At 49.9% G+C, this 25,064-nt stretch overlaps 1 protein-coding gene across 1 annotated transcript in view; it reads left to right on the top strand.

Moving 5' to 3' along the window:
- The first annotated feature begins 10,287 nt into the window (after window positions 1–10,287).
- The window catches only part of MAPK8IP2 (mitogen-activated protein kinase 8 interacting protein 2), a 113,222-nt gene continuing 98,445 nt past the window's right edge, over window positions 10,288–25,064 (top strand). Inside the window, exon 1 of the mRNA XM_073652626.1 lies at window positions 10,288–10,789. Coding sequence (XP_073508727.1) covers window positions 10,302–10,789 — 488 coding nt within the window. The 5' untranslated portion in view covers window positions 10,288–10,301. The remainder of the gene's footprint in view (window positions 10,790–25,064) is intronic.

The raw sequence follows: 25,064 nt of genomic DNA, 5'->3' as shown, positions 1-25,064 counted from the left end.
TAGCACTGGCCTCCCTCCCTATGCTGTAGCGCTGGCCTCCTTCCTTATGCTGTAGCACTGGCCTCCCTCCCTATGCTGTAGCGCTGGCCTCCTTCCCTATGCTGTAGCACTGGCCTCCCTCCCTATGCTGTAGCACTGGACTCCTTTCCTATGCTGTAGCACTGGCCTCCTTCTCTATGCTGTAGCACTGGCCTCCTTCTCTATGCTGTATATGCTGCAGCACTGGCCTCCTTCCCTATGCTGTAGCACTGGCCTGCCTCCCTATGCGGTAGCACTGGTCTCCTTCCCTATGCTGTAGCACTGGCCTCCCTCCCTATGCTGTAGCACTGGTCTCCTTCCCTATGCAATAGCACTGGCCTCCCTCCCTATGCTGTAGCACTGGCCTCCCTCCCTATGCTGTAGCACTGGTCTCCTTCCCTATGCAATAGCACTGGCCTCCCTCCCTATGCTGTAGCTCTGGCCTCCCTCCCTATGCTGTAGCACTGGCCTCCTTCCCTATGCTGTAGCACTGGCCTCCCTCCCTATGCTGTAGCGCTGGCCTCCCTCCCTATGCTGTAGCGCTGGTCTCCTTCCCTATGCTGCAGAACTGGCCTCCTTCCCTATGCTGTAGCACTGGCCTACTTTCCTATGCTGTAGCTCTGGCCTCCCTATGCTGTAGCGCTGGCCTCCCTCCCTATGCTGTAGCACTGTCCTCCCTCCCTATGCTGTAGCACTGGCCTCCCTCCCTATGCTGTAACTCTGGCCTCCCTCCCTATGCTGTAGCACTGGCCTCCTTCCCTATGCTGTAGCACTGGCCTCCCTCCCTATGCTGTAGCGCTGGCCTCCCTCCCTATGCTGTAGCGCTGGTCTCCTTCCCTATGCTGTAGCACTGGCCTCCTTCCCTATGCTGTAGCACTGGCCTCCTTTCCTATGCTGTACCTCTGGCCTCCCTATGCTGTAGCGCTGGCCTCCCTCCCTATGCTGTAGCACTGGCCTCCCTCCCTATGCTGTAGCACTGGCCTCCCTCTCTATGCTGTAGCTATGGCCTCCCTCCCCATGCTGTAGCACTGGCCTCCCTCCCTATGCTGTAGCACTGGCCTCCTTCCTTATGCTGTAGCACTGGCCTCCCTCCCTATGCTGTAGCACTAGCCTCCCTCCCTATGCTGTAGCACTGGCCTCCCTCCCTATGCTGTAGCTCTGGCCTCCTTCCTTATGCTGTAGCACTGGCCTCCCTCCCTATGCTGTAGCACTGGCCTCCCTCCCTATGCTGTAGCACTGGCCTCCTTCCCTATGCTGTAGCACTGGCCTCCCTCCCTATGCTGTAGCGCTGGCCTCCCTCCCTATGCTGTAGCGCTGGTCTCCTTCCCTATGCTGTAGCACTGGCCTCCTTCCCTATGCTGTAGCACTGGCCTCCTTTCCTATGCTGTAGCTCTGGCCTCCCTCCCAATGCTGTAGCACTGGCCTCCTTCCCTATGCTGTAGCTCTGGCCTCCCTCCCTATGCTGTAGCACTGGCCTCCTTCCCGATGCTGTAGCACTGGCCTCCCTCCCTATGCTGTAGCGCTGGCCTCCCTCCCTATGCTGTAGCGCTGGTCTCCTTCCCTATGCTGTAGCACTGGCCTCCTTTCCTATGCTGTAGCTCTGGCCTCCCTATGCTGTAGCGCTGGCCTCCCTCCCTATGCTGTAGCACTGGCCTCCCTCCCTATGCTGTAGCTCTGGCCTCCCTCCCCATGCTGTAGCACTGGCCTCCCTCCCTATGCTGTAGCACTGGCCTCCCTCCCTATGCTGTAGCACTGGCCTCCTTCCTTATGCTGTAGCACTGGCCTCCCTCCCTATGCTGTAGCACTAGCCTCCCTCCCTATGCTGTAGCACTGGCCTCCCTCCCTATGCTGTAGCTCTGGCCTCCTTCCTTATGCTGTAGCACTGGCCTCCCTCCCTATGCTGTAGCACTGGCCTCCCTCCCTATGCTGTAGCACTGGCCTCCTTCCCTATGCTGTAGCACTGGCCTCCCTCCCTATGCTGTAGCGCTGGCCTCCCTCCCTATGCTGTAGCGCTGGTCTCCTTCCCTATGCTGTAGCACTGGCCTCCTTCCCTATGCTGTAGCACTGGCCTCCTTTCCTATGCTGTAGCTCTGGCCTCCCTATGCTGTAGCGCTGGCCTCCCTCCCTATGCTGTAGCACTGGCCTCCCTCCCTATGCTGTAGCACTAGCCTCCCTCACTATGCTGTAGCTCTGGCCTCCCTCCCTATGCTGTAGCACTGGCCTCCTTCCCTATGCTGTAGCACTGGCCTCCCTCCCTATGCTGTAGCGCTGGCCTCCCTCCCTATGCTGTAGCGCTGGTCTCCTTCCCTATGCTGTAGCACTGGCCTCCTTCCCTATGCTGTAGCACTGGCCTCCTTTCCTATGCTGTAGCTCTGGCCTCCCTATGCTGTAGCGCTGGCCTCCCTCCCTATGCTGTAGCACTGGCCTCCCTCCCTATGCTGTAGCACTGGCCTCCCTCCCTATGCTGTAGCTCTGGCCTCCCTCCCCATGCTGTAGCACTGGCCTCCCTCCCTATGCTGTAGCACTGGCCTCCCTCCCTATGCTGTAGCACTGGCCTCCTTCCTTATGCTGTAGCACTGGCCTCCCTCCCTATGCTGTAGCACTGGCCTCCCTCCCTATGCTGTAGCACTAGCCTCCCTCCCTATGCTGTAGCGCTGGCCTCCTTCCCTATGCTGTAGCACTGGCCTCCCTCCCTATGCTGTAGCACTAGCCTCCCTCCCTATGCTGTAGCACTAGCCTCCCTCCCTATGCTGTAGCACTGGCCTCCCTCCCTATGCTGTAGCTCTGGCCTCCTTCCTTATGCTGTAGCACTGGCCTCCCTCCCTATGCTGTAGCACTGGCCTCCCTCCCTATGCTGTAGCGCTGGCCTCCCTCCCTATGCTGTAGCTCTGGCCTCCTTCCTTATGCTGTAGCACTGGCCTCCCTCCCTATGCTGTAGCACTGGCCTCCCTCCCTATGCTGTAGCGCTAGCCTCCCTCCCTATGCTGTAGCACTGGCCTCCTTCCCTGTGCTGTAGCACTGGCCTCCTTCCCTATTCTGCACTGGCCTCCTTCCCTATGCTGTAGCACTGGCCTCCTTCCCTATGCTGTAGCGCTGGCGTCCCTCCCTATGCTGTAGCACTGGCCTCCTTCCCTATGCTGTAGCACTGGCCTCCTTCCCTATGCTGTAGCACTGGCCTCCTTCCCTATGCTGTAGCACTGGCCTCCTTCCCTATGCTGTAGCACTGGCCTCCTTCCCTATGCTGTAGCACTGGCCTCCTTCCCTATGCTGTAGCACTGGCCTCCTTCCCTATGCTGTAGCACTGGCCTCCTTCCCTATGCTGTAGCACTGGCCTCCCTCCCTATGCTGTAGCGCTGGCCTCCTTCCTTATGCTGTAGCACTGGCCTCCCTCCCTATGCTGTAGCGCTGGCCTCCTTCCCTATGCTGTAGCACTGGCCTCCCTCCCTATGCTGTAGCACTGGCCTCCTTTCCTATGCTGTAGCACTGGCCTCCTTCTCTATGCTGTAGCACTCGCCTCCTTCTCTATGCTGTAGCACTCGCCTCCTTCTCTATGCTGTAGCACTGGCCTCCCTCCCTATGCTGTATATGCTGTAGCACTGGCCTCCTTCCCTATGCTGTAGCACTGGCCTCCTTCTCTATGCTGTAGCACTGGCCTCCTTCCCTATGCTGTAGCACTGGCCTCCTTCCCTATGCTGTAGCTCTGGCCTCCCTCCCTATGCTGTAGCGCTGGCCTCCCTCCCTATGTTGTAGCGCTGGCCTCCCTCCCTATGCTGTAGCGCTGGCCTCCCTCCCTATGCTGTAGCACTGGCCTCCTTCCCTATGCTGTAGCTCTGGCCTCCTTCCCTATGCTGTAGCACTGGCCTCCTTCCCTGTGCTGTAGCACTGGCCTCCTTCCCTATTCTGCACTGGCCTCCTTCCCTATGCTGTAGCACTGGCCTCCTTCCCTATGCTGTAGCGCTGGCGTCCCTCCCTATGCTGTAGCACTGGCCTCCTTCCCTATGCTGTAGCACTGGCCTCCTTCCCTATGCTGTAGCACTGGCCTCCTTCCCTATGCTGTAGCACTGGCCTCCTTCCCTATGCTGTAGCACTGGCCTCCTTCCCTATGCTGTAGCACTGGCCTCCTTCCCTATGCTGTAGCACTGGCCTCCTTCCCTATGCTGTAGCACTGGCCTCCTTCCCTATGCTGTAGCACTGGCCTCCTGCCCTATGCTGTAGCACTGGCCTCCCTCCCTCCCTATGCTGTATATGCTGTAGCTCTGGCCTCCCTCCCTATGCTGTAGCGCTGGCCTCCCTCCCTATGCTGTAGCGCTGACCTCCCTCCCTATGCTGTAGCACTGGCCTCCTTCCCTATGATGTAGCGCTGGCCTCCTTCCCTATGCTGTAGCTCTGGCCTCCCTCCCTATGCTGTAGCGCTGGCCTCCCTCCCTATGCTGTAGCACTGGCCTCCTTCCCTATGCTGTAGCACTGGCCTCCCTCCCTATGCTGTAGCACTGGCCTCCTTTCCTATGCTGTAGCACTGGCCTCCCTCCCTATGCTGTAGCGCTGGCCTCCTTCCTTATGCTGTAGCACTGGCCTCCCTCCCTATGCTGTAGCGCTGGCCTCCTTCCCTATGCTGTAGCACTGGCCTCCCTCCCTATGCTGTAGCACTGGCCTCCTTTCCTATGCTGTAGCACTGGCCTCCTTCTCTATGCTGTAGCACTGGCCTCCTTCTCTATGCTGTATATGCTGCAGCACTGGCCTCCTTCCCTATGCTGTAGCACTGGCCTGCCTCCCTATGCGGTAGCACTGGTCTCCTTCCCTACGCTGTAGCACTGGCCTCCCTCCCTATGCTGTAGCACTGGTCTCCTTCCCTATGCAATAGCACTGGCCTCCCTTCCTATGCTGTAGCACTGGCCTCCCTCCTTATGCTGTAGCACTGGTCTCCTTCCCTATGCAATAGCACTGGCCTCCCTCCCTATGCTGTAGCTCTGGCCTCCCTCCCTATGCTGTAGCACTGGCCTGCCTCCCTATGCTGTAGCTCTGGCCTCCCTCCCTATGCTGTAGCACTGGCCTCCCTCCCTATGCTGTAGCACTGGCCTCCTTCCCTATGCTGTAGCACTGGCCTCCCTCCCTATGCTGTAGCGCTGGCCTCCCTCCCTATGCTGTAGCGCTGGTCTCCTTCCCTATGCTGTAGCACTGGCCTCCTTCCCTATGCTGTAGCACTGGCCTCCTTTCCTATGCTGTAGCTCTGGCCTCCCTATGCTGTAGCGCTGGCCTCTCTCCCTATGCTGTAGCACTGGCCTCCCTCCCTATGCTGTAGCACTGGCCTCCCTTCCTATGCTGTAGCTCTGGCCTCCCTCCCTATGCTGTAGCACTGGCCTCCCTCCCTATGCTGTAGCACTGGCCTCCTTCCCTATGCTGTAGCACTGGCCTCCCTCCCTATGCTGTAGCGCTGGCCTCCCTCCCTATGCTGTAGCGCTGGTCTCCTTCCCTATGCTGTAGCACTGGCCTCCTTCCCTATGCTGTAGTACTGGCCTCCTTTCCTATGCTGTAGCTCTGGCCTCCCTATGCTGTAGCGCTGGCCTCCCTCCCTATGCTGTAGCACTGGCCTCCCTCCCTATGCTGTAGCACTGGCCTCCCTCCCTATGCTGTAGCTCTGGCCTCCCTCCCCATGCTGTAGCACTGGCCTCCCTCCCTATGCTGTAGCACTGGCCTCCTTCCTTATGCTGTAGCACTGGCCTCCCTCCCTATGCTGTAGCACTAGCCTCCCTCCCTATGCTGTAGCACTGGCCTCCCTCCCTATGCTGTAGCTCTGGCCTCCTTCCTTATGCTGTAGCACTGGCCTCCCTCCCTATGCTGTAGCACTGGCCTCCCTCCCTATGCTGTAGCACTGGCCTCCTTCCCTATGCTGTAGCACTGGCCTCCCTCCCTATGCTGTAGCGCTGGCCTCCCTCCCTATGCTGTAGCGCTGGTCTCCTTCCCTATGCTGTAGCACTGGCCTCCTTCCCTATGCTGTAGCACTGGCCTCCTTTCCTATGCTGTAGCTCTGGCCTCCCTCCCAATGCTGTAGCACTGGCCTCCTTCCCTATGCTGTAGCTCTGGCCTCCCTCCCTATGCTGTAGCACTGGCCTCCTTCCCTATGCTGTAGCACTGGCCTCCCTCCCTATGCTGTAGCGCTGGCCTCCCTCCATATGCTGTAGCGCTGGTCTCCTTCCCTATGCTGTAGCACTGGCCTCCTTTCCTATGCTGTAGCTCTGGCCTCCCTATGCTGTAGCGCTGGCCTCCCTCCCTATGCTGTAGCACTGGCCTCCCTCCCTATGCTGTAGCACTGGCCTCCCTCCCTATGCTGTAGCTCTGGCCTCCCTCCCCATGCTGTAGCACTGGCCTCCCTCCCTATGCTGTACCACTGGCCTCCCTCCCTATGCTGTAGCACTGGCCTCCTTCCTTATGCTGTAGCACTGGCCTCCCTCCCTATGCTGTAGCACTAGCCTCCCTCCCTATGCTGTAGCACTGGCCTCCCTCCCTATGCTGTAGCTCTGGCCTCCTTCCTTATGCTGTAGCACTGGCCTCCCTCCCTATGCTGTAGCACTGGCCTCCCTCCCTATGCTGTAGCACTGGCCTCCTTCCCTATGCTGTAGCACTGGCCTCCCTCCCTATGCTGTAGCGCTGGCCTCCCTCCCTATGCTGTAGCGCTGGTCTCCTTCCCTATGCTGTAGCACTGGCCTCCTTCCCTATGCTGTAGCACTGGCCTCCTTTCCTATGCTGTAGCTCTGGCCTCCCTATGCTGTAGCGCTGGCCTCCCTCCCTATGCTGTAGCACTGGCCACCCTCCCTATGCTGTAGCACTGGCCTCCCTCACTATGCTGTAGCTCTGGCCTCCCTCCCTATGCTGTAGCACTGGCCTCCTTCCCTATGCTGTAGCACTGGCCTCCCTCCCTATGCTGTAGCGCTGGCCTCCCTCCCTATGCTGTAGCGCTGGTCTCCTTCCCTATGCTGTAGCACTGGCCTCCTTCCCTATGCTGTAGCACTGGCCTCCTTTCCTATGCTGTAGCTCTGGCCTCCCTATGCTGTAGCGCTGGCCTCCCTCCCTATGCTGTAGCACTGGCCTCCCTCCCTATGCTGTAGCACTGGCCTCCCTCCCTATGCTGTAGCTCTGGACTCCCTCCCCATGCTGTAGCACTGGCCTCCCTCCCTATGCTGTAGCACTGGCCTCCCTCCCTATGCTGTAGCACTGGCCTCCTTCCTTATGCTGTAGCACTGGCCTCCCTCCCTATGCTGTAGCACTGGCCTCCCTCCCTATGCTGTAGCACTGGCCTCCCTCCCTATGCTGTAGCACTAGCCTCCCTCCCTATGCTGTAGCGCTGGCCTCCTTCCCTATGCTGTAGCGCTGGCCTCCCTCCCTATGCTGTAGCACTAGCCTCCCTCCCTATGCTGTAGCACTAGCCTCCCTCCCTATGCTGTAGCACTGGCCTCCCTCCCTATGCTGTAGCTCTGGCCTCCTTCCTTATGCTGTAGCACTGGCCTCCCTCCCTATGCTGTAGCACTGGCCTCCCTCCCTATGCTGTAGCACTGGCCTCCCTCCCTATGCTGTAGCGCTAGCCTCCCTCCCTATGCTGTAGCGCTGGCCTCCCTCCCTATGCTGTAGCTCTGGCCTCCTTCCTTATGCTGTAGCACTGGCCTCCCTCCCTATGCTGTAGCACTGGCCTCCCTCCCTATGCTGTAGCGCTAGCCTCCCTCCCTATGCTGTAGCACTGGCCTCCCTCCCTATGCTGTAGCTCTGGCCTCCTTCCTTATGCTGTAGCACTGGCCTCCCTCCCTATGCTGTAGCACTGGCCTCCCTCCCTATGCTGTAGCACTAGCCTCCCTCCCTATGCTGTAGCACTAGCCTCCCTCCCTATGCTGTAGCACTGGCCTCCCTCCCTATGCTGTAGCACTGGCCTCCCTCCCTATGCTGTAGCGCTAGCCTCCCTCCCTATGCTGTAGCGCTGGCCTCACTCCCCATGCTGTAGCACTGGCCTCCCTCCCTATGCTGTAGCGCTGGCCTCCCTCCCTATGCTGTAGCGCTGGCCTCCCTCCCCATGCTGTAGCACTGGCCTCCCTCCCTATGCTGTAGCACTGGCCTGCCTCCCTATGCTGTAGCACTGGCCTCCCTCCCTATGCTGTAGCGCTAGCCTCCCTCCCTATGCTGTAGCACTGGCCTGCCTCCCTATGCTGTAGCACTGGCCTCCCTCCCTATGCTGTAGCGCTAGCCTCCCTCCCTATGCTGTAGCACTGGCCTGCCTCCCTATGCTGTAGCACTGGCCTCCCTCCTCATGCTGTAGCACTGGCCTCCCTCCCTATGCTGTAGCGCTGGCCTCCCTCCCCATGCTGTAGCACTGGCCTCCTTCCCTATGCTGTAGCACTGGCCTCCTTCCCTATGCTGTAGCACTGGCCTCCTTCCCTATGCTGTAGCACTGGCCTCCCTCCCCATGCTGTAGCACTGGCCTCCCTCCCTATGCTGTAGCGCTGGTCTCCTTCCCTATGCTGTAGCTCTGGCCTCCTTCCCCATGCTGTAGCACTGGCCTCCCTCCCTATGCTGTAGCGCTGGCCTCCCTCCCCATGCTGTAGCGCTAGCCTCCTTACCTATGCTGTAGCACTGGCCTCCCTCCCTATGCTGTAGCACTGGCCTCCCTCCCTATGCTGTAGCGCTGGCCTCCTTCCCTATACTGCACTGGCCTCCTTCCCTATGCTGTAGCGCTGGTCTCCTTCCCTATGCTGTAGCGCTAGCCTCCCTCCCTATGCTGTAGCTCTGGCCTCCCTCCCTATGCTGTAGCACTGGCCTCCCTCCCTATGCTGTAGCGCTAGCCTCCCTCCCTATGCTGTAGCACTGGCCTCCCTCCCTATGCTGTAGCGCTGGCCTCCTTCCCTATGCTGTAGCACTGGCCTCCTTCCCTATGCTGTAGCGCTGGACTCCCTCCCTATGCTGTAGCACTGGCCTCCCTCCCTATGCTGTAGCGCTGGCCTCCCTCCCTATGCTGTAGCGCTGGCCTCCCTCCCTATGCTGTAGCGCTAGCCTCCCTCCCTATGCTGTAGCGCTGGCCTCCCTCCCTATGCTGTAGCACTGGCCTCCCTCCCTATGCTGTAGCGCTGGCCTCCCTCCCTATGCTGTAGCGCTGGCCTCCCCATGCTGTAGCGCTGGCCTCCTTCCCTATGCTGTAGCGCTGGCCTCCCTCCCTATGCTGTAGCACTGGCCTCCCTCCCTATGCTGTAGCGCTGGCCTCCCTCCCTATGCTGTAGCGCTGGCCTCCCTCCCTATGCTGTAGCGCTGGCCTCCCTCCCTATGCTGTAGCACTGGCCTCCCTCCCTATGCTGTAGCGCTGGCCTCCCTCCCTATGCTGTAGCACTGGCCTCCCTCCCTATGCTGTAGCACTGGCCTCCCTCCCTATGCTGTAGCGCTGGCCTCCCTCCCTATGCTGTAGCGCTGGCCTCCCTCCCTATGCTGTAGCACTGGCCTCCCTCCCTATGCTGTAGCACTGGCCTCCCTCCCTATGCTGTAGCGCTGGCCTCCCTCCCTATGCTGTAGCGCTGGCCTCCCTCCCTATGCTGTAGCGCTGGCCTCCCTCCCTATGCTGTAGCGCTAGCCTCCCTCCCTATGCTGTAGCGCTAGCTCCCTCCCTATGCTGTAGCACTGGCCTCCCTCCCTATGCTGTAGCGCTGGCCTCCTTCCCTATGCTGTAGCGCTGGCCTCCCTCCCTATGCTGTAGCGCTGGCCTCCCTCCCTATGCTGTAGCGCTGGCCTCCCTCCCTATGCTGTAGCGCTGGCCTCCCTCCCTATGCTGTAGCACTGGCCTCCCTCCCTATGCAGTAGCGCTAGCCTCCCTCCCTATGCTGTAGCGCTGGCCTCCCTCCCTATGCTGTAGCGCTGGCCTCCCTCCCTATGCTGTAGCGCTGGCCTCCCTCCCTATGCTGTAGCACTGGCCTCCCTCCCTATGCTGTAGCGCTGGCCTCCCTCCCTATGCTGTAGCACTGGCCTCCCTCCCTATGCAGTAGCGCTAGCCTCCCTCCCTATGCTGTAGCGCTGGCCTCCCTCCCCATGCTGTAGCACTGGCCTCCCTCCCAGCAGCTGGCTCTGGGTTTATGGTATATGCCGGGTTATTGTAATCTATGCAGTAAACACTCCAGAGCAGGGATTAGGTGTTTTCCAGGATCTGAGCTGTGCGGTGACGTCAGTGACGTCAGCCCATGTGCCCGTTGTTCCCGTTGTTCCCTCTGCCTGGCGCGTGTGGCGCAGCTCTCCCCGGGCAGACTGTTCTCATGTAGCTGCGCATGTCCTGGCAGCAGGTTCAGCACCACAGCGCGGACAGCTCCTCTCCATCACTGTGTGCTCCTCCATCCGTCCTCCCAGTCCACCCCCACCTCCTCCCTGCTCCCCTCCCCCACTCTGTGCATTGGTTACCAGCTTGTGCAGTCTCTCCTGGATGTGACTGCATCAAACCGCAGCGAAGCCATCGCGCTGTGAGAGGCGAGGAGACGTCCATCGCCCGGAGCAGAGTGCTGGGCGCGGGAGGGAGCGCTGGTCCCCTGAGAGGGAGATGCCGGCGCCTCTGCTGTGACTCCTCTGCAGACTGTCACTGGGCGCTGTCTCTGCCGTCATCCTCGGGCCTCACCGTCCTCTGGACTCTGCTGCTCTGGTCCCCAGGGTGTGTCTGTGTAGGAGCCGCTCTCACTCCAGCGAAGCTCAGGTTGAAGATGGCGGATCGAGCTGAGATGTTTTCTCTCTCCACCTTCCACTCCCTCTCCCCCCCGGGCTGCAGGTGAGAGCCAGCTTCTAGCATGGGCTTCTGTGGGTGGCATTGGTGTGCCAGGCTGCTGCTGGTGCCCCAGCTGTGGGGACAGAGATGGGGGCACTGACATGACTGCACCCTGACAGGTCTGTCCTCCATGTTACCAGTGATTGCTCTACGGCTTGTACCAGACATCTTAAGACACTGGCACCTAAACAACAGCAAGCACCTTCCACAGGGGCAGAGGGCACAGAGAAAGCCTGTATCACCACATGGGCTGCCCTGTGCCAGGTACCCTGCTCTCCCACATAGCAAGGACAGGGCTTGTCTGCAATGGAAGAAATATTATTATTATCTCCACATGCAATGCAAACCTAAAGTAAGAAACTAATGGCATCCATGATAGAGAATAGCGGATGGCAGAAAAAAAATCATTTTCCAGAATATTGTTTCGTCTTTTGCATCAGTGTGATAAAATCCAAACCTGCTATTGTGTTCCTTCATGTTCTCCATATAAAAAAATAAATAAATATATATATATATATATATATATATATATATATATATATATACTGTGTGTGTGTGTGTGTGTGTGTGTATATATATATATATATATATATATATACATATGCACACAGTATATATATTTATTTATTTAATATATATGTATATATTGTGTTTGCATTTTGCTCAGAGTGCAGTAGATATTAGTACCGTTTGCCTGTTGGCCAGTATACAGGACACGGCCATGGTTGCTGCAGTCATCTGCTCAATACGCTGGGCCCGGACCCACACATAGTAGACAATACGTGCTTCCATATGCCGACCCTGACATCACCACATATTATCTAGTCTGCACTTCTGCACATTAATGCTACGATTAATCACATTTTTAGGTATAAAGCTGTTCTTGGGTTGTAAGCCTTTAGTATCCCCACAGGAGACTTACTGATACTGTTAAAAACTTTCATCTTTATTTCATATTTGATAAGTTGAGTCATATATTTTAATGTTGGACCTTACTAAAATTGCGTTTTTAATTAATATTAAAATGTTTAATGTTATCTATAAAGACTGTGTGATCTGCCTGGACTTGGAGTAAAGTGCTGCGGAATATAGAAATAAAATGTATTATTATTACTTTTAAACCCCTAAACCTTCAACTACATCAAATCATTTATGTTAGCATGTATTAGCTTATAATTAATAATATATAATAGTAATTATCGCCCTTCTATTTTTTCAATATTGTGTTGGGACACCTAAATCATTGTGGGTTTTGTTAAAGAGTAATTGTCATTTTAATTAATTAATTTTTTCATAAATCAATAGTAGTGGTGAAGATAAACAAACTTTGTAACATACCGATTTCTTTCACCTCAAGAATTGTCAAGAGGGAAGATTTTCCCATTACTGAGATAGGAGATGGCAGTTGGTGCTCTTAAAGTTCTATGAAGAACTGTAACTTGTTGCAGCAGAATGTCTGTGTCTGCCTCTAGCTCCTCCCTCTCTTCTCCATAGAATGTTGTGAACACCAACTGTCATCTGTCTCAGTAATGGAAAAATTTGTCTTCACTGTATACAGAGCAGATTTTACTGATTTTATTCATGTATTGGAAGTGAAAGATCAGTCCAGGAGGAAGAAGAAGCAGATTTCTCTGATAAGATATATTACAAAGTTTCTTATTTTCACGTAATTTAGTGATTTCTGAAATAATAATTAAAATAATGGTTATATTTTTAGCTATCTTTGCATTATTACAACAAGTCAAGGTAAAATTTTATTTACTTGAAATTGTATAATTGATGCAATTATTAAACTATTCATCTTTATTAGATTGCAGTCAATTGGCTGTATAAATTGGACCGAGATTGAAACGCAGTGCACGGACTGGCTGGCGGCTCTCCTGTCCAGAGTGTGACTGCTGTATAGAAATAGATGAAACTGTCACACTGGGTTGGGAGAGCCGCTAGCCAGTCCGTGCACTGCGTTTTGATCCCGGTGCGATTTGTACGGCCATCTGACTGCACCCTTACTATGAATGATTTAAATCAACCCTAGAATTGACAAAATAGTTTTAGAATTCACATAAGTAGTTAAATGATGACTCCTTTGTTATGTAAAGTAATTGTTGTATAATACACCTGTATCTGGAAGATGCAACAGCCATTTGGACTATATTCACACATCTGTGTGACACTTCCTAGTGCAAATCTTTTTTTTTTTCTTGGGCAGCACAACGACCCATAGAGTTGTATTAATCTATATACACATCAGTTTTAAAATGGGGTCCGTGATCCTCAGAGCATGTCCTGTTCAGACTCGGTCATTAAAGTCTATGGGGATCCGTGTAAATCAGATGAAACGTGGAAGACAGACTTTGTGCTTTAGTTTTTCATTGGTGTTTCTTCCATTTTTTCATTGATCCATTAAGAGTTAAAGCACCACTCCAGTTTTTTTTATTGCAGCGCTGGAGTGGTGCTTCTAATCTAAAGCCCCTACACCTAGTCTGATACTCACCTGCCGCCGTCTCCACCTTCTTTTGCCGCTGCTCCCATCGGTGTCCTTCAGGATCTCTCCAGTGTTTCCTGGGTGAGCCGTGGGTCACAATTTAATGCAAGTCTATGAAAGCCTTGTTCTAACTCTTTTGAGAGCTTGTAACTTATCTCCTGACTTCCGACCAGTCAGAACTGCTGTCAGAAGACGGCGTCACGAGACCCAGAGCAACGCCGAAAAGAGAGGAAGATGGCGGCGGGTAAGTATAAGATGGGACAGGGACCTTAGTTTAGTAGCTTCACTCCAGCACTAATATGTGGTGTGGAGTGGTGCCTTAATGGATAAATAAAAGTGCAGACCGTGTACCTGATTTAATGTTTAAAAACGGATGATGGAACATGGAGGCAAAGCAAATGACACATGAGAAAAAAAAATTGTTTTTTGCACTGATGTAAAAATAGACATGACATGGTTGTGTGAATCTCGCCTTAGTCTATCACATCGCTGGAGCTTTCTAAGAGTGGGAAGCTGTGGTGTCATGTGAGAAAGGCTCTGTGGCCTGATGAGACCAAGGGCTCAGGCAAACGAGCGTAGAAATCGGACGTGTGCGATCAGATAGCACACGGACAGCACACTGACTCATGTTACTCAATAGGGCTTTTCAGATGAACGATTCTTCTCTTGGTCCAACTATCTGTGAGAACTAAAAATCTAAGCATGCACTACTTTACTCCGAGTTTCAGATGAGACTCACATTCAAGTCTATGGGTGTGTAAAAAACCCCAGAACATCCGCTTGCCATCCGATCTTTGCGGACACATTTCTGTTTTAAACCTAGGAAGCTGTATATGATCATGTACATTTTTTTTAGTATACATGTATGAAAACGGATCACAGATGGATGTCACATGGTCGTTAAAAAAAACGGACACACGGATGAAAATTAGAAAAAAATAGTCCAAGTTTTCATGACTTTTCTTACACTTGTCTGCAGCCGGCCTATGTGTGAGTTTTGTACAGTAACCATGATATGTTTGATGTTAGTCGAACACTACACAGCAATAGAAGCACATTTCTAACCATAAAGCATAGTGAGAGTAATAGTAGGCTGCAGTAATTCTGCAGAACCCCATGTAAGGCTTGTAAAGATTGAGGGTAAAATACAAGGAACCCCCGGAGTAAAACATTCTGCAGTCTACAAGAAAACTGCAAATTGGGAGAAGAATTTTTTTCCAACTACAGCTAAATGTTAAGAAAAAACGAAATACTAAGGTTTACAGTCCAGTGTTAAATCCTTTTTAGAGTAAGAAGATGGGCAAGAAAACATCCCCCGGGGAGAACTGCAATTGTCTTTCATGGGGAAAAAAAGAATTGGAAAAAACTGCAGGTCAGCGCTGCCAGTACAACCAGTTTCTAGTGATTTCTTTTCACATTTTTGTTTGTTACACTTGGACTACTATAAAAGCGAGTGGTGCGAATCATATATATATTTTACCCCAGTAAATGGATAGATCATTTATTTGCTTGTTCTTATCACTATAGGACATAATGTCCAGCATATGTAGAGTGGCTGGCACAGGTGCGGTGCCTGTGCCATCACTAGTGGGTGCCAGCTGTAATATACACCCAGCATTCTGCTACATTGGTCGGGATTGGAATTATATCCGATCCTGGCTCTTTAACCTTTAACCCCTTAGATGATGTGGCATGAAACTCCATGTGTCAGCCCATTAGGCAGGGCTGTGGAGTTGGTAAGCCAAACCTCCAACTCCGACTCCACGACTCTGACTCCCTCATACATGGCTCATGTTTCCGTGATAAATTTACTGTAGCACAGATTCATCTCAGCTAAAAGTCTAGACCCTTAGATCAGGAATAGACATTTATAAGACATTTCATAACTTTCCCAAATTCTTATGAAAAAATGTTCTCCACAAACTGCATTGTACTACTGTACCCAATTTATTATATATTTTAGGAGTCGGACTTGATCCATTTTATACCGACTCCGACTCCACCAGAATGGGCTCCGACTCCACATCCCTGCCATTAGGCAAGTCCAATAGGCAGGTCACCGCTAGCTTCTCTCTGCCCTGTTCCTGTGGGCTGACAGATTGTTCCCTATACACATTTGCAGGGAGAGCCCTGTCAGTCTAGTGAATGGGCTAGGATAAGTTTATGTGGACTTGACTCTTGGACTAGTCACATCATCCCCAGACGCACTTTCACCTATCTTCTCTGTCCAGCGCAACATTTTTGAGTAAAACATATTTAGAATGTAGGTGTTGGTCTCTGATTCCTGATGCCCCTGATTCGGTTTGCATGAATTAGCTGACAGGTCCCCTTTAAATATACAGGGAAATTATTGCAGTTTTTAGTACCCTAGGTGCCATAAAAAAAGTAACATTTTAGAAAATGTAAGTAATTAGAAAAAATACCCCCCTCCAAAAATAAATAAAATAAAAATAGATAAATATATGGTACCACTGCAATTACTCATAGAAAAAATAACAAATCACTTAAACCACATAGCAGTGAAAATAATAGGTAAAAAATAGTGGAGTTGCTATTTTCCTTCCCTCACCCCTGTAAAAAAATAATAAATGTCAAATAATAATCATATGGATAAGTTGACGTAAAAATAAGAAAGTTAAGGGTCTTGAAATGTGGCAATGCAAAAAATGTTTTTTTTTTTCCCCACGTTTTATACACAAAAAGTATTAGAACAACCTATATCAATTTGGTTTTGCCCTAAAGTAACAACATGCTGTTTATTACTACACAGTCAATGTTGTAAAAAAAATACATAAAAAACGGAATGGTATTTTTTTTCTACCCTTTCTTCCCAAAAAAATATTCAATAAGCTATGTGTCCCAAAATGGGGTTAATAAAAACAACTGATCCCACAAAAACATGCCTTCATACAGCTTTAACTACGTAAAACGAAAAATAAGGCCCACAATAGCCCGAAAGCGGTTCACAATAGACATTTTACCCTATAAAATTACATTAATTACTGTAATGTAAGTCAAAGAGTCTGATCACGTATGATGGGGCCTTTCCTGAGCAGTAAGTTGAGTTATTTTATGTCGCAATGGCAGGATATTGCTCTGACAATGTGTTAAGTGTGTAGATGGATGAATTCTACAGTTTTGTTTTGCACGGAATGATATACTTTCATAGATATCCTCATCTATGACTGATGTTCGTTATAATAAGAAATTCTTAGGAACAGTTGAATCAAATTGTAATTCCTAATGTAACTGCCATAGGTGTTTTAACAAGGCTTTTTTGTTGTATATAAACCTAAAAGGGAATCAGTAGGATCAACCCTCCTGAGTCGTCTATATGGGCATATAGGTCATAGGAAGCGGAATGCAATGATATCTGCAATCCAATGTCTTAATCCAGAGAAATCAACTTTTTATTCATATCTAAATTACCTGTTAAGATCTATGGGCTGGACCCTGATCTCCCGGAGACTCCACCTCCAGAGCCTATTGTAAATGAAATGAGTTACCAATGAGACCAATGAGACATATACCGTAATGACAGAAAGTCTGCTCTCCTGATCTACATGTCTCACACTGGTGGTAACACCTAGTTTAATTGAAAGTAGCTCATTTACATATTAAGAAAAACGTAGATTCTTCTGGAATAAGATATCAGATATAAAGTTATAATTTTATTCAATTTTCTATTACCCACATGGCCATATAGACGGCTTAGAAGGGTTCATCCTACAGACAGATTCCCTTTAATACTGTGTGCCCAGAGCATATTGTGTATCACTTATGTTGCATTATGCCACATTTTCAAACAGAGTTATGCAAGCCATGGAAAAATTGTGCCAATGTAATAGGTGCACAGTTTACACAGTTGTTCAAGACTAAGGACCGATTCGCTCATCCGTATTTCGCATATATATTTTATCTGTTTTTTTTTTTGTTTGTTTTTTACTTTTTCATGTTCACATGTACTTTTTTTTTTTTTTCAGACTAATTGTCAGGAAAAATAGAGAAATGTCCTATTTTGAACCAATTTGTAAATCAAAATCTCTCATTTAAGTGAATGGATCAGTGAGAAAAACAGCACACAGTTTCAATCCCTCTTGTAACCTAGTGTATCTATTTTTCACTATCTAATGGGTAGGGTACCAAAAGCTTGGAAACTTTTTCTTTTTGCCATCAAGAAAAATAACTAATGTTAAGAGATATACACATGGTCCAAAGAAACGAATGAAAATCAAATAATAAAGTATCCTATCTTCAGTTTTACTGCATAGCCCAGCCTGTACAACTATGTCTAGGGCTATGCTACTTACAAGACTCTGCTATTTAATGGTTAGTTCCTAGATTTTACAAGACTGTCCAAAATATTGAACTACTAGGAGTACAAGTCCCATGTAGATCAATATTCAGATGCAGTCAGAGCATTGTTATGCTTAGCTTTTATTATCAATACATATATTCATAAAGAGAGAGAGAGCAACATTGTATCTATTCTTCATAATTCCACACCACTTTATTGTTATTCTCTAATAACAGAAGTGATATTACGGCATATTGTTCCTTGATAACTCATTCATAGCCTAAAAATAGCAAAGATGGACAGCTCATAAATAATCACTGTAATGTACCATTTCTAATGGGAAGAGCACAGGCTGATTTCACTGGAGTGATGATGTTACATCTGCAGTTTTCTGATATTAGCGGCGGCTTTTGAATCACCGCTAGTTATGGATTTGATTAGAAAACCATTATCCACAAAGTTCTTAGAACCAGAGAGAGATAAAAGCATTCTCATACTGCTGCCGTTGTTTAGGGCTATCCTCATAGATGCTGCCAGGATCACAAGAGCATCCACGCTACAATCTCTGCAAGCAGCACTAATACATATTTAAAGGGCAGGTTTATGTTTGGTTCCTGACAGGTATTTTTTTTAAATATATCACGAAATTGTTCTGCATTTAGCACTGAATGTGGGAGTCAGTTATTGCAGAGAAGAACAGCTCTTTTTTTCCTATATTTTCTCCTTCTTCTGTTAACAATGATCGGCTAAAGCTGCATAGGAGTAATAGTCTCATGCAATTATCCTACTAAATGGCCTGTAAGTCAATTATAGTCTGTGGTGGACCCTTAACCATAGAAAATAACAAACTTCCAAGGAATTGCTGATTTTAGGGATTGTGCTTCTGCCCATTAGTCTTGCATCATATTCCTTATCATTTAATTCATTTTACTCTCTTATATTGCACCAATAGTTTCCTCAGCTTTGTTGACATCATCATCACTTTCTCCATTGGGGCTCACGTTCTAAAATCCCTATCATTATGTCTTGGGAGTGGGGCATGAAACCCACTCAAACACAGGGAGAATATACAAACTCCTGCAGATGTTGTCTTTGGTGGACCAGGACCCCAGCACTGCATGGCTATAGTGCTTTTTCAAACAATTTCATTAACATTTTAATTAACACACAAATTGGCTAGGAAAGGGGAAAAGGAAGTACTTAGGGGAAGTGCGACGACATAGGTTCTTAATTTGCTTTACTAGGGAATATTCTGAGGGGGGAAAGTCTGAGGAAATGTGGGAGAGGTAAAAATTACAATCTTAACAGTATTGTTTACATACATATAAGAGTGGTTAAACCATTTTACATTTTAGTTTGCTAATCATAGTTATAATTAGAGAGGAATAATGAAAGGTCAATATTTAAGGAGTAGAACAAATCCAGGTCTTCCATTTTTTATAATATGAGTCGTAGTAATTATTCGCAATTGCATGGCTTCTTTCATAGGAATTATGTAAGGTAATTTTATCTATGACTTCACTAATTATGGGTACCGACTTTTCTTTCCATAATGCTGCTATAGCGTTTTTTTGTTACTAAAAAAAGTATGAATTATTATTGGCTTATGAGTTGGGTTAATAGTATCTAGATTGAGGCGTTAAAACAATGTTTAGTTGGGCAAGGCTATACTGCTAACCACTAATACACTGTGCTACCATGAGCATGTACAGTCCTGATCATCGTTATTGGCACCCATGAAGTTTAAGTACATAATGTGGAATATCTCCTGAAAAAAATTAATCAAGTGAAACAGTTTTTTGTATAGAGCACTCCTGTTAAATACAAAAGAGCAAATGATAAACAATAATTTTAAACCAAAAAAAATGGGAAGGAAAAATAGAAAAACCTAAAGCTTGCTGTGACACTGGTATTGGTACCCTTTACATGAATTTAGTATGGAAACACATTTTAACTCGCTTGTGGTAAATCACAAAAGAGATTAACCTGTGATTAATTGTCGGTGCCCATGTGACATGAATTAGCCAATGAATGATGACTTCACTGTTTCAAAAAGCCACATGGTAGGCACTGTTCCTTTGTCACAATGCTGAAGACAAAGGAGCTGTCTGAGGACATCAGAACTGCTATTATTAGCAAACACAAGACTTCCAGAGGGTATAAGGCCATCTCCAAAGACTTTGGTATCCCAGTTTCAACAGTGCGCAATGTTATTAAGAAGTTTGCCAAGAATGGAACCGTCAAGAACCTCCCTGGACGTGGGAGAAAGAGGAAAATTGATAAGAGATGTCTTCAAGGGTTAGTGCAAATGGTAGAAAAAACACCACGTCAAACGTGCAAAGACCTGAAGGCCAACCTGTAACAGTCTGAGGTCATGGTTTCAACAAGTACCACACGCCACACACTAAACCAAGCAGAGTTTTATGGGCGAACGCCAAGGAAGAAACCATTGCTGAAGAAAAGCCATAAAAAGGAACGACTGATCTTTGCCAAAGAGTGCCTTTACAAACCACAATCCTTCTGAGAAAATGTTCTGTGGACAGATGAAACAAAAATAGATCTTTTCAAACAATGCAAAGCAAGAGTTTGTTTACAGTCGGCTCAATAAAGCTTATAAGGAAAAGAACACCATACCAACAGTTAAAGGGGTTGTCCAGTACTTTATATTACCCCCCCAATGTATCCCCCTGGGGCCCATAAGGATTTTTGTAATTAACTTACGTTGCAGATACTGCCTGTGAGCGGCGCTATCACTGGCCGCTCACAGGCATCATGTGACCCCCGGCTACAGCCGGCTCTGACATCCGCTGACTTCACGAACCCCCCCGCGTCACACCCCGCATCCACCGCGCGCTCTGCCTCTCCCCATTCATTGGGAAAGCGCACCGTGGATGCTGGGTGTGACGCAGGGGGTAATCCCGCCTATAACCCAGCAGCCACCACGGGGACCCCAGTTCTGACTCATGCCTCACTTGTCGTGACATCAGCGCGGGGTCACGTGATGCCTGTCAGCAGCCAAGGTTAGCGCCGCTCACAGGCAGAAACGGCAACGTAAGATATTTGCAAAAATCCTTAGGGGCCCCGGGGGGATACATTGGGGGGGGGGGGGTAATATAAAGTACTGGACAACTTCTTTAACCATGGTGTAGGATCCATAATGTTGTGGGGTTACTTTGCTGCATCCGGTACTGGAGGCCTTGACCGTATCATAGCAATTATGAAATCAGAGAATTATTAAGAGATTTTAGAGCGAAATATCCTACCCAGTGTAAGAAAACTTGGTTTGAGTCCAAGATCGTGAGTCCTCCAGCAAGATAATGACCCAAAGCACACATCCAAAAGTACACAGGAATGGTTGAAAAAGAAAAAATGGACTGTTTTAAAATGGCCAGCAATGAGTCCTGACTAGTGTTGAGCGATACCTTCCGATATCGGGAAATATCGGATCGGATTGGATCGGACCGATACCGAAAAAGTATCGGATATCGCCGATTCCGATACCGGAAACCAATGCAAGTCAATGGGACATAAATATCGGAATTAAAATAAACCCTTTCTTTCCTTGTAGGTTATTTCTACATGAAGGAAAACAACTAAGAATAATGTAGAATGTATTGGGGGAGGTGGGGGAGACAATAAAGGCATAGAGGTTTAGCCCAGTCAAATGGAATAGCAGGAATTAATATTTTTTTATTATGTTCTGAGTTACGGAAATATTAACTATGTTAAGTATTTTTATATTTTGTCAGATATTTATGTTTCACTACTTCCATGCTCTTCACCTTCTTTTTTACTTCTCCCACACTTTCTCCTTCATCATCCTCAGCATCTTTTTCATCCACTTCTTCTTCACCTTCTTCTTCTTCACCTTCTTCGTATTATTCTTTTTTTTACATTCTTCATATTCTACTTCTTCATCTTCTTCATATTCTTCTTCTTCATCATATTCTTATTTGTGACAGGCATTCCTGTAGTTGTTATCTATAAAAGGTTGGACATTACACCTTTCGTTCTGCCCGTCACAAAAGATTTACAACAGGATTTGTCCGCGTTCAGTTTGGCCTGCAGCAGCAGGTCTTTTCCAGGGGCACCACGAGGAGGAACGGACTCACCCCCATACACTGCTTAGTCATCTTCTGCTTATAATTTAGATATTATCTTTTGCTCTGATTTTTAGTCTTATGCTTAATGTTCTTCCGCTTTTTGTTCTGCAGCTTCTTGTATTTCTGCTTCTTGGTTTTCTGTCTCTTGTTTTTCTGTATCTTGGTGCTTGTCTTCTCTTCTTTGTCTTCTTGGTCAACTTCTTCAGGGTCATCTTCTTGGTCTTCTTCGGGGTGGTCTTCAGGGTCGTCGTCTTCGGGGGTCCTCGTCTTCGGGGTCCTCGTCTTCTTCGGGTTGGTCTTCTGGGTCCTCGTCTTCGGGGTCCTCGTCTTCTTCGGGGTGGTCTTCAGGGTCCTCGTCTTCTTCGGGGTGGTCTTCAGGGTCCTCGTCTTCTTCGGGGTGGTCTTCAGGGTCCTCGTCTTCAGGGTCATTGTCTTCGGGGTCCTCGTCTTCTTAGGGTTGGTCTTCAGGGTCCTCGTCTTCAGGGTCCTCGTCAGGGAGATCCAGAGTGATTACCAAGAACCATTTCAAAAAGCTTGAACTTGGAAATGTAGCAGAAGGTACAAGAAAGCTGAGGAACTACCGAGGACCAGCTGACGGTACTGGAACCCGGATGGATAGCAGAAGGTACAAGAGCCAATGGAACTACCGAGGACCAGCTGATGTTACTGGAACTCGGTTACTAAGCAGGAGGTACCTGTGCCAGAAAGCACTACCAAGGACCAGCAGACGTTGGTGGAACTTGGATACCGAGAAGGAGGCACCTAATCCAAAGGCACTGCCGAGAACCAGCTGACGGTACTGGAACCCGGATGGGTAGCAGAAGGTACCCATGTAAAAAAAAAGTTCAAGGCCGCGAGCCGGCCGCAGTTACCAAAACCCACAGTCCTACAGAGGGTGCTTGTCCTATTGGCACTATGGAACCAGCCTTCATTGCCAGATCCCGCAGCCCACATAGGAGTCACCTAAACTGCAGGCACCATAGAGTCGGCTAACCCGACCGCAACACGACAGGACAACGCATTGGAGGCAAAGTGACGTTGACACTACCCGGAAACAGCTGGCGTGCTGGAACCAGGCTGGGCAGGAGGGAGTACCCGTGCCAAAGACACTGCCGAGAACCAGCTGACGGTACTGGAACCCGGATGGGTAGCAGAAGATACAAGAGCAAATGGAACTACCGAGGACCAGCTGACGGTACTGGAACCCGGATGGGTAGCAGAAGGTACAAGAGCCAATGGAACTACCGAGGACCAGCTGATGTTACTGGAACTCGGTTACTAAGCAGGAGGTACCTGTGCCAGAAAGCACTACCAAGGACCAGCAGACGTTGGTGGAACTTGGATACCGAGAAGGAGGCACCTAATCCAAAGGCACTGCCGAGAACCAGCTGACGGTACTGGAACCCGGATGGGTAGCAGAAGATACAAGAGCAAATGGAACTACCGAGGACCAGCTGACGGTACTGGAACCCGGATGGGTAGCAGAAGATACAAGAGCAAATGGAACTACCGAGGACCAGCTGACGGTACTGGAACCCGGATGGGTAGCAGAAGGTACAAGAGCCAATGGAACTACCGAGGACCAGCTGATGTTACTGGAACTCGGTTACTAAGCAGGAGGTACCTGTGCCAGAAAGCACTACCAAGGACCAGCAGACGTTGGTGGAACTTGGATACCGAGAAGGAGGCACCTAATCCAAAGGCACTGCCGAGAACCAGCTGACGGTACTGGAACCCGGATGGGTAGCAGAAGGTACCCATGTAAAAAAAAAGTTCAAGGCCGCGAGCCGGCCGCAGTTACCAAAACCCACAGTCCTACAGAGGGTGCTTGTCCTATTGGCACTATGGAACCAGCCTTCATTGCCAGATCCCGCAGCCCACATAGGAGTCACCTAAACTGCAGGCACCATAGAGTCGGCTAACCCGACCGCAACACGACAGGACAACGCATTGGAGGCAAAGTGACGTTGACACTACCCGGAAACAGCTGGCGTGCTGGAACCAGGCTGGGCAGGAGGGAGTACCCGTGCCAAAGACACTGCCGAGAACCAGCTGACGGTACTGGAACCCGGATGGGTAGCAGAAGATACAAGAGCAAATGGAACTACCGAGGACCAGCTGACGGTACTGGAACCCGGATGGGTAGCAGAAGGTACAAGAGCCAATGGAACTACCGAGGACCAGCTGATGTTACTGGAACTCGGTTACTAAGCAGGAGGTACCTGTGCCAGAAAGCACTACCAAGGACCAGCAGACGTTGGTGGAACTTGGATACCGAGAAGGAGGCACCTAATCCAAAGGCACTGCCGAGAACCAGCTGACGGTACTGGAACCCGGATGGGTAGCAGAAGATACAAGAGCAAATGGAACTACCGAGGACCAGCTGACGGTACTGGAACCCGGATGGGTAGCAGAAGATACAAGAGCAAATGGAACTACCGAGGACCAGCTGACGGTACTGGAACCCGGATGGGTAGCAGAAGGTACAAGAGCCAATGGAACTACCGAGGACCAGCTGATGTTACTGGAACTCGGTTACTAAGCAGGAGGTACCTGTGCCAGAAAGCACTACCAAGGACCAGCAGACGTTGGTGGAACTTGGATACCGAGAAGGAGGCACCTAATCCAAAGGCACTGCCGAGAACCAGCTGACGGTACTGGAACCCGGATGGGTAGCAGAAGGTACCCATGTAAAAAAAAAGTTCAAGGCCGCGAGCCGGCCGCAGTTACCAAAACCCACAGTCCTACAGAGGGTGCTTGTCCTATTGGCACTATGGAACCAGCCTTCATTGCCAGATCCCGCAGCCCACATAGGAGTCACCTAAACTGCAGGCACCATAGAGTCGGCTAACCCGACCGCAACACGACAGGACAACGCATTGGAGGCAAAGTGACGTTGACACTACCCGGAAACAGCTGGCGTGCTGGAACCAGGCTGGGCAGGAGGGAGTACCCGTGCCAAAGACACTGCCGAGAACCAGCTGACGGTACTGGAACCCGGATGGGTAGCAGAAGATACAAGAGCAAATGGAACTACCGAGGACCAGCTGACGGTACTGGAACCCGGATGGGTAGCAGAAGGTACAAGAGCCAATGGAACTACCGAGGACCAGCTGATGTTACTGGAACTCGGTTACTAAGCAGGAGGTACCTGTGCCAGAAAGCACTACCAAGGACCAGCAGACGTTGGTGGAACTTGGATACCGAGAAGGAGGCACCTAATCCAAAGGCACTGCCGAGAACCAGCTGACGGTACTGGAACCCGGATGGGTAGCAGAAGGTACCCATGTAAAAAAAAAGTTCAAGGCCGCGAGCCGGCCGCAGTTACCAAAACCCACAGTCCTACAGAGGGTGCTTGTCCTATTGGCACTATGGAACCAGCCTTCATTGCCA

Source organism: Phyllobates terribilis, unplaced genomic scaffold (genome assembly GCF_046119375.1).
Source record: "Phyllobates terribilis strain yellow unplaced genomic scaffold, ASM4611937v1 Scaffold_11__3_contigs__length_659146591, whole genome shotgun sequence".
Classification (NCBI taxonomy): domain Eukaryota; kingdom Metazoa; phylum Chordata; class Amphibia; order Anura; family Dendrobatidae; genus Phyllobates; species Phyllobates terribilis.
The sequence above is the reverse complement of the archived record's forward strand: the minus strand, read 5'-3'. Positions and strand labels throughout refer to the sequence as shown.